The sequence below is a fragment of the Priapulus caudatus genome, unplaced genomic scaffold, assembly GCF_000485595.1.
Source record: "Priapulus caudatus unplaced genomic scaffold, Priapulus_caudatus-5.0.1 Scaffold60, whole genome shotgun sequence".
NCBI lineage: Eukaryota > Metazoa > Priapulida > Priapulimorpha > Priapulimorphida > Priapulidae > Priapulus > Priapulus caudatus.
This window is the reverse complement of record NW_014577121.1, coordinates 255665-265143: the sequence shown is the minus strand read 5'-3', so window position 1 is coordinate 265143 and position 9479 is coordinate 255665. Positions and strand designations below refer to the sequence as shown.

At 44.5% G+C, this 9479-nt stretch overlaps 1 protein-coding gene across 2 annotated transcripts in view; it reads right to left on the bottom strand.

Moving 5' to 3' along the window:
• The window catches only part of LOC106821154 (vascular endothelial growth factor receptor kdr-like), a gene marked incomplete at its 5' end in the record, with an annotated part of 17096 nt that continues 7617 nt past the window's right edge, over positions 1 to 9479 (bottom strand). Inside the window, 15 exon segments of one of the 2 annotated variants that reach the window (XM_014825842.1) lie at positions 1 to 776; positions 1354 to 1459; positions 1766 to 1906; positions 2181 to 2251; positions 2492 to 2614; positions 3292 to 3461; positions 3735 to 3932; positions 4421 to 4537; positions 4953 to 5057; positions 5323 to 5476; positions 5752 to 5861; positions 6466 to 6628; positions 6844 to 6974; positions 8573 to 8737; positions 9190 to 9375. In XM_014825842.1, coding sequence (XP_014681328.1) covers positions 132 to 776; positions 1354 to 1459; positions 1766 to 1906; positions 2181 to 2251; positions 2492 to 2614; positions 3292 to 3461; positions 3735 to 3932; positions 4421 to 4537; positions 4953 to 5057; positions 5323 to 5476; positions 5752 to 5861; positions 6466 to 6628; positions 6844 to 6974; positions 8573 to 8737; positions 9190 to 9375 — 2585 coding nt within the window. 2 annotated transcript variants of the gene reach the window in all.

Genomic DNA, 9479 nt, shown 5'->3' with positions numbered 1-9479 from the left:
CTCTCTCTCTCTCTCTCCTCTCTCCTGTACTCTCTCTCTCTTTCTCTCTCTCTCCTACTCGCTTTGCGTATCGCTCGTGCTCTAAACTCGAACTTTGTGACGACCCATCTGAAACCATAGTGATCGACCGATCAGACGGCATCGACCCTCGCGTCGTCACGTGGGCTCGAGGGCGGCGTCGCCGCCATCATGACAACGTTGTAGCTCGGCGGCTCGGCGTTCTCGCCCCAGTAACCCGACGACGTGTCCGAATCCGACGTCAGGTGGCCCCGCGGAGCAGCCAGCGTGTCGTTCGCATAGCTCGGCGACGCCGGCCCGGCAAACTTCTCGCCGTCGTCACGCGGAGCTTGCCGCTCGCGCGCGCCGCCGCCGACGCCGTCGTCGGGAATGTTGGTGACGTAGAGCACGCCGGGCTTGCCTCGCAGCTCGTCACGCGGCCGCTCGCTGACCTTGCGCATCGGCCGCGGACTCTTGTCGACGTCGACCTTGCGCGTCTGCAGCGGCAGGCTGTCGTAACCCGGGTGCAGCGGCGGCGGCGTTGCCGCGACGACGGCGGCGTCCGCGTTGTTCGAGTTGTTCGAGGACGTGAGCCGCGTGACCTCGTCCCGCCGCACAGGCGTCGGCAGATTCACGTAGCCGTGCTCGTCCGGCACGTTCACGTAGTACGGGTGAGCGCCGCCAGGTGTCAGGTCGGTCACCGACGTGTTCGCGGTGGCGCGTTGATCTAGACTGTCATCGAGCAGGCGCAGGTAGGTGTTGTTCAGGTCGAGATAATGCTGTAATTACACGGGTAGCAGTGTTGGAAATAGCAGCCTGGCTCCCTCTCCCCAAGTCTGGGACTGGTAATCTTTGAGCAGGACTAAGAATTGTGGATGTTACTGGTATAGGTTGTAGGGTAGAAGTGAAAAACGTTCGATATCAGTACTGGCTGGGATTTTAGGCTTATTTTCATGATGGCAAATAGTAACGCGCTAACGACCATGACGAAAATCTACTCCACTATGCATGTATGCCGTTTAATCAAATTTTGTGCATTTTTAACGATTATGTGTGCAACTAATTATTAAGCACTTCTGATGCAGGGACAATCTGTGATACGAAACTGGTATCAATAGTAATGTGCATGTGGTTTAAAATACTTGTACAGAAAAACTGTTCCCTGCCTTGATAGGTTTCTCATAATATCAGGTCTATTTACAAAGATTTCTTTATGTACACATTTACCAAGAGGCATCTCACATGATGCTAACGTACAGAAAACACTAAGACCTCTGCCTCCCTAAATCTCTTCTTTATGCCACAGCAGGATTTTCCATGGTATCCCAATGTTCCTATTCACAACTCTATCAGTACCTGTCTAATATCCCCCTCTAGCATGTTTCCTATCTTCTGCACTAGCTGGTGAAATGTTGGCCTCTGCTCAGGCTCCTCTTTCCAACACTCTTGCATCACCCTGTACCTATTAACAAACAGAAAAAAACAGTAATGCTACTATTCATGTTAACTAGGATCCAACACCTGAAATGTGTTCAACTTGAATGATAGTACTATAAATAAACTGCCATGTTACATTTTATGCAATGAAGGCGACCTCGAAAAAGATACCAGATTTACTATATGCAATAAAACGTTCAAGTACTGTTGCTCGTGCGGTCGACACCAGGTTTAAAACTTTACAGCTGCTCGTATTTATAACCGAGCGATTATGAGCAGCAGACGATCGAAGCTCAGAACATGCAAGCTCAGACATGATACAGCTGCTTACGTCTCGCGTGGCGCATAGATGGGCTTCGACATTCGATAACCGTTCTTGAGACGCTGAATAAATTCGTTGTTGATCTCTATGCCGGGATACGGGCTTCCTCCCAATGCAAACATCTCATACAGCAGGATGCCAAACGCCCACCTGTGTTGAAAACACAATGTATATATGTGTGCATCAGTATTACATTGTCGTTGTGCTGGCTTTATACTAAGAATACACCCTTGCAATGACTTACTGAAACAACTGATATGATATTTATTAGTTTCACTTTACCAAATTATAATTTTAGTTAATAAATTATATTCATAATGTAACTTATGATATTATATATTATATAATTACTTTTGCATTTAAACATGTGCAATTTTCTCTGCTATAAGTAAGACAATTTCCTAAACTATGAAGTGCTGCTTACACATCACTCTGACTTGAAAAGACCTTGTCTAGAATACTCTCAAGTGGCATCCATTTGATAGGCATCGGACCCTGCAAATACACCATTTACAACATCACCATCACCAAATGTAATCATCAGTATGTATTTATAATATAGAATGTATTTAACATATAGTACACATACCCAGATAATAACATACGTATATGCACTCATAAAATGGTCCTTGTACTGAAACGTCTATTTCATATATGAATACGTAACATGTTTATGCAGTAATCATTTCTTATTATAACAACGTAAGCAATGCTGCAATGGTGAACCCTACTCACTGCACTCTGCTTCACATAGTCAGGATACATTTCCATGTCTTTGGCTAATCCAAAGTCACAGATCTTAACGACGTCATCATCTGCTACCAGCACGTTCCTCGCGGCCAGATCACGATGAATGCACTGAAACACAGTTCATAACAGCATACAGAAAAGGCATTCCTGCATGGATCTACTGACAGCACGCACTACATAACTCAAATGTTCAAGTGGTCAACTTTTCTATCTTTTAAACTTGAAACCAACCTGAAACTATGGTATCCACCATAGTCGGATAAAGCTAGCTAGGTCATCAAGTCGTGTCCCTCACACTTCTGACACATAGTTAGAACTCATAATGGCTACATTAATAGAATTTGTTTAGCTAGAACCAATTTCATGCTCGAAGAGATCAGGATATAAATCCATGGACGCGATATCACATGTACGGGAAACATTTTGAAAAACGTTAACTTAAACACGCTACAACCTGCAATGTTTGTAAGCGGATTACGTACATAAGTTGTTCATCAAAAACGGCTACACTTTAATAGAAAATGATGCAGATACAGACAAGAAGATGGACACGCCTGCAGGTGCGTGCATGCGTTACCACGACCCGCAACTAAAAACTACTACATACAAAAGCTGCGTCACATCACAAGTACCATCAACCAGTCTCGTTGTGGCTTACACACAAAGAGCGACCCAACTTGAATTCAAAACAAAGAGCATACAGCAGGTACAACCTTTAAGCAGTCTGCAAGCTTTGTTGTTGTAAGCAAACTTGCATACAAAACAAAGAGCTGCCTCATACAAACCTTTTGCGATGCGAGGAACTCCATGCCGCGCGCGACCTGGTAGGCGTACGTCAGCAAGTCCTGCACGGTGATCGGCTTCTGCTTCCTGATCGACTGGCCACGGTTCGCTCTGCCCTCCTCACCACCTCCCTCAGTGTCGCCCGTGAGTCCAGTTGTCTGCGTCAAGTTGTCTGTCGCAACGCAAAAAAACGTTACAACCGATACAGCGAGAAAATTCGACACTAATTTAAACACGCGGTTCACGGCGAGAAAACGGGTTTATTGCAACGCAGGGTCAGCCAGCGAGCTTCGACGTTCACTTCTCCGCGATTGCTTTCGAGTCGGAAAATTCGCGAAATGCCGGTTTCGATGACCATATTAACGAATGCCGCCAACAAAGGGTGCCTGCTCGACCACGATGTGCAAAATGCGAGAACGCGCTGTCGCTCGGTGCTGCCGCCTACCTGACACGGCTGACGCCTGCCTGCTCATGGCGGCAGACACATCAGCCACGCTCGTCACACGCGATCTATTACCGTTGGTGACGCTGTCGTCGTCCAGGTTGCTGCCATCTGGCTCGTAGACGAAGTTGCTGCGGTTTTTGCGCAGGAATTCACGCAGGCTGCCGAACTTGCAGTACTCCATGATGAGGAAGAGGATGCCTGCAGCAGAGTGAGCCGTGCGACGGCGAATGGTGACACAGAGTACACGTGCATAGCTCACTAGTAAACGCCACTAGCATACTAGTACACGTACCTAGTATACTATTGCATATTCAGCACACTAGCATGCATGCCTAACACACTAGTACATACACACACAACACACTAGTACACACGACTAGCACGCTAGTACAAACACTCACAGTACACTAGTACACTTACAGCACCCTAGTACACATGCATGCAAACACACATGCCCACACACATGCACGCATGCCCTCATACACAATGATGCACCTAGCACACTAATACATGCATATAACGATCTACCTATTATGTTGTCCAATATTTAGTTGAACATGCAATATGCAATGATATCACCTGCTACGACATTAACGCTTCTTTTGTACCTATAATGAGATTGCTACACTGTTTTAACCATGTATTCATTACCCTATTATATTATTTATTACATTTACATATATTACCATGCTTTGTGATGACACCAAGAAGGTTGACAATGTTCAAATGATGGCCTATGTGAATTAGAATCTTTATTTCAGACAGTAATGCTTTCCTTTGAGACATGTCCACTAAAATTCTTTCTAAAAATCAAGAGAGAGAGAGAGAGAGTAAATATCCACACTCACCTACAACAACAGCATTAGCATATACTCTCTAATCAAAATAGTTGTAAGTTGTAGATTTTATAAATTAAAGACAGTGGTAGTATAATAGGTATATACTTTTACCTGGTGATTATAAATACGTAATAGTAATTGTACGTTATATGTAGAGAGGTATGTTTGTTGTATAGGTACACACATAAACCACAAACTTTGTAGCAATAATTTCACGTGTAAAAACAGTAGTAAACACACAGAATCCCAACAAATAAACTTTCTATCATTTTTCTTTATAAATAGAGATTACATATACATTAATTACCACTGAACGCTGCGAATGAACAGCAAACATGAATAGCACACACAACTGATGACAAGCATTTGTGATCTGTACCTTTCAACATCTTAACGGCGACTGTGGTCGAGGCTTCCTGCTCATCGATTCCTACAGCCTGCGCTCTCATCACGCAGCCGAACGCGCCCTGTCCTAGCTTCTTACCTGCAACAAATGCACACATTCTGCTCACCATCACATAATTGCCACCTGATAGCACTACTCTTACAAGCCAATTCATGCTTGCTTTACTGCGCAAATCAACTCTAAAAGGTGAAATTGAATAAGATAAATTAAGTATGCAGAACGAACAGCCAGGTGTTTGAATCGGCCACAAAGAATGGGTTCTTCGCAAAGGCACACCAACCTAGCACACCTTATTGCGAAAACATGACGTACATCGTAGTGTAGGTTACTACAGTTGACTAACCCAGCGTCAGGCGTTCCTTGGGAAACTCGTATCGTGGATCGAATGAGAGCAACTCTGCCTGATCCTGAATGGGTATGTCCGGGTTAATTTCTCCTTCAATGCTACGGTCTGGATTCAACTCTCTGGTAGCTATCACTGCCCACTTTTTCAGTTGCTAGAGTAGAAAGCAAGTATATGAACAGGATGCAACTAAAATTACTAAATTAAGTTTTAGTAAAATCGTTACATTACTTAATGATCTAATACACATATACATAACAATAACCTAATCAAACTGCAATCAAGCTTTATTGCACATCCAGTTTTCTACCCATACTCACCCTACATACTTTTTTTTACATTCCTTGGCAGTCACCTCCCAGTATTGAACACATACGGCAGTGTTCAAAGAAATTTAAACAAATAACGCATGCAAGTGTTCACCCATACCCGTCTGAAGTAGAGTTTCCAGATAAGCCACACGGCCAAGATGCAAATGATGAGGATGGCTAGAATGACTCCAACTAGTAATCCTGGGCTCACTCCTCCTTCAGCAAGCACTAAAAATGCAATTCACAGTCAAAATGTCACAAACATTCAATCATTAAGAGCTTATTTAAATCACGATAGATGTAAACTGTTCCATTTTAAAGAAATTCCACTGCATTGGGTTTTTTTTAATTTCTCGAGATTGACCTCTGGATTACAGCATAAAATTACAATTTGCATTCTTGATACTTGGGTTTTAAAACAACAATATTTTTGTGCCATCAACTGTGCATGATCTCATTAACAACTAGCCCGACCAGGCTGTGCGACCGATTGTCTATACAATATTGTCTTCTAACCCTAGCAAGACCGTTTCTTAGAGCTAATTAACATCCTAATCTAAGTCTCTTGCTTGCACCAGATGATTGTGCCAGATATAAGTAGCTCTGGTAACAGAAGGTGTACCAATGCATGGTTAATTGAGAAGATTTCCTCTTGTAAACGAAACATGGCCATTCGGTGTGCACACGGTAATTTTATTTGGCAAGTTTGATTATTTAACTATCATTTCTGTGAAATCCTGCATTATCATGAAGTAATTTTTATACTGGAATATACACACTAGAGCAATTATTGAATTGGCTCATGAAGCAAGAAGGAATCTCACAGACATACCAATAACTTTCAGCGTTTCGCCGCTCCTTATGATATCACCCAGGTTGCTAGCCTCACACTCATATAAGCCGTCATCTTCCTTCACTAAGCGTTCGATAATCAACATTTGACCTTGCGTGATATTCTTGCTGATAATTCCTGTGGCCGTACTTGCATCCAGCAACTAAAGATAAATCAGACATCCATCAGGAACCGTAATCGGTTGAGTAGGATGGCGTGTCCTTCTGCAACCACACCAAGCCAATGACTGTTTGTCACACAAGCCATGCACAGATGGCTCAGCACGCACGCTGCTTTTATCATACACAGGTGCAACACCAAGCGATTACGCGCCTACATGGCGCCAGCTACTGATGACGGCATTTAGTGAAAGCTCACCACGCCGTCTTTGTACCACATGAACGTTGGCTCGGGAAAGCCATCCGCTTGACAGGTCATGTTGTGCATACTCTCAGCATCCCTGCTCAGCATCCCCCTCAGACGAGAGATCCATACTGGCGGTTGTATTTCTGTAAACGATATAGTATATAAGTGTGGAGTATGATACCACTCGCACATAGCCTAACTACTGCAATTCCGAATTCTTACTCAGTGATCGAGTTGAAGACATATATACTAATTTTTGCAGTGTCACTAGCTGGACGTAGAAATGTCCTGATTACGTGCCAGTCACCAATGGTAATAATATTTGTTATGCAGAAAAATGACCCTGTTTTTAATATTATTAATTTTTTCAGCTGTTATGTCACAGTATCACAAAATCAAACAGTTTACCTTGTGATCACGATTCTTCTTCTGTGAACAATGTCAAACTTTAAAGCGTACATAAGAAACTCCTCCTTTCTTTAAACACATCAACATAACTTACTTATGACTTGCACAGTTAACAGTAGACTTGCTAGCCACTATAAATCACAATATTTATCATACAGCTATCTACATCCGGTAGGATATTGCAAAAGACACATATGGCTTTTATAACTGATGGTATTTATGGCGTGTTTATACAGTATTCAAGGAAACAGTGTAGTAAGATGAAGTGGATGCCAGGTAGAATAAACATTACATGCTGTTTGCAATATGTGCCTGCTGGCAAAACCTTCCCATTACTGGGGTCCCCAGATCATCAATAAACATTGAGATAAGATTTTCGGCTGCTCCTTTGCTCATTGAACACGAATGTTCGAAATTTGCGTGCATTTTCTCTCATGATTTTCATTTTTGCAATATCAGTGGGTAAACACCAATGGCACATACTCTTAAGACAGCGTTAGGTCGTGTTTAGATTGAATGCCATGCGACGCGACACACTGCAACTCACTGCGACTGAGTGCTTAGGTCGACAGCGACGCGACTGACAGCGACTGCCTGCGACCAGTCACAGGCAGTCGCAGAAGGCGCTTAGGTCGAAGCAACGATCGACTATAGATCACGCAACTAAATGAGTTTACATCGAATATTAAAAGCGTAGGTCAAGCCTTGAGATTTGTGCCGCAATTCCGTATTTCCTCCTATACCTTGAGTTAAGGGGTCCCCCTCCATTGATACACCTTGACCTTTTACGACCCCCCCCCCCACCCGACGTCCCAAATGTCAAGACCGCACGTCGAGCGGTTAAGACTTGTGCCATAACTGTTGACACACGGACGCACGCACGGACGCACGCTCATGCGATTCTACAAGCTGCATCTGACTTCGTCATCTGAGCTAAAAACAAGGCTTGCGACCGGTGGAACTAGTACATGCGCGACTTGCTGCGACTGACAATTTTCCAGTCACTGAGCATCGCAGACACGTCGCTGGCAGTCGCAGGGGTGCTTAGGTCGAACTTTCTCTGCGACGCGATTGCCGCTGCGACTTGCAACCAGTTGCAGAAAATCAGTCGCAAGGCAATCGCGTCGCGTCGCAAGACCGACCTAAGCCCGGCTTTAGGGAGAGCTCTTCACTTCACAATATGAAATATGAACACTAATAAACAAATTGCCATGCGAGCAACTCAGTTAACACCACACAACCAATATAAACTCATAAAATCACACACCAACTCAAACACAAACACCGTGCAACGCGAAATATCACCGTCAGGCAACCTCTGCTGTATACTCACGCTTGACCTCCATCGCCATTGGCATCACGCGAGAGGGCAGCTCTGTCACGCTCTCCTGCTCCACCGCGCTGCAGTAGTACGTGCCAGACATCTGAAGCTCGATGCCATCAAAATTCAACACAGCAACGTGCGAATACTTCGTCCTGTATTCGGCCACCGTCAGACCTACCGACGAGGAAAAACATTATGATCGCACAAGGAATACCCACGTTCGGGTTATAGCACAGCACTCACTGCGTAGTGAGCTAGTAGTAGCAACACAGTATGTACCAGAGCTGTACCATACTCATTTTGCCTTGCAATCCAATGGGCGGTTTGCAATCTGGGCAGCTAACTATGCATAGTTTGCCATTGACACTGCCAAGACCTGGTGGGCAACTGTCACCTCTGTCTGTCCCCCAGTTAAATAGCAATTCTGCACAGTTATGGTACTATACCGTGGTAATGGGAATAACGCTTGCGTTGCGCTTCCACTGCTAATGGCAGGTACATTTTGATGAAGATTTACTGCAACAGTGGCACAGACATTCAAAAGTTTTTCCTATTTAACTCGTTTTTCCTATTTTATTCGTTTCAACGCAATACAAAGATGCTTGTTGACTCACGCGTACCCTTACCATGCATAGTGTTGTTCTTGATCAGCACTTCGCCACCATCTTCCAGCGTCCAGCGCGGGGCATTGTACTTGAGCCGATTCGCGCGGCAGGTGCAGCTGGCGCTTGTATTCTCCACCGTTTCCACCATGTCAGTGAGGAGATCGTATCCAGCTGGCTCACGCAGGATGCCAAAGCCAGTGGCAACATCTGCAGAAACAGCAGGAGAACGTCAGGTTACTACAGAGCTGCTGCAGAAACAGCAGGAGAACGTCAGGTTACTACAGAGCTGCTGCAGAAACAGCAGGAGAACG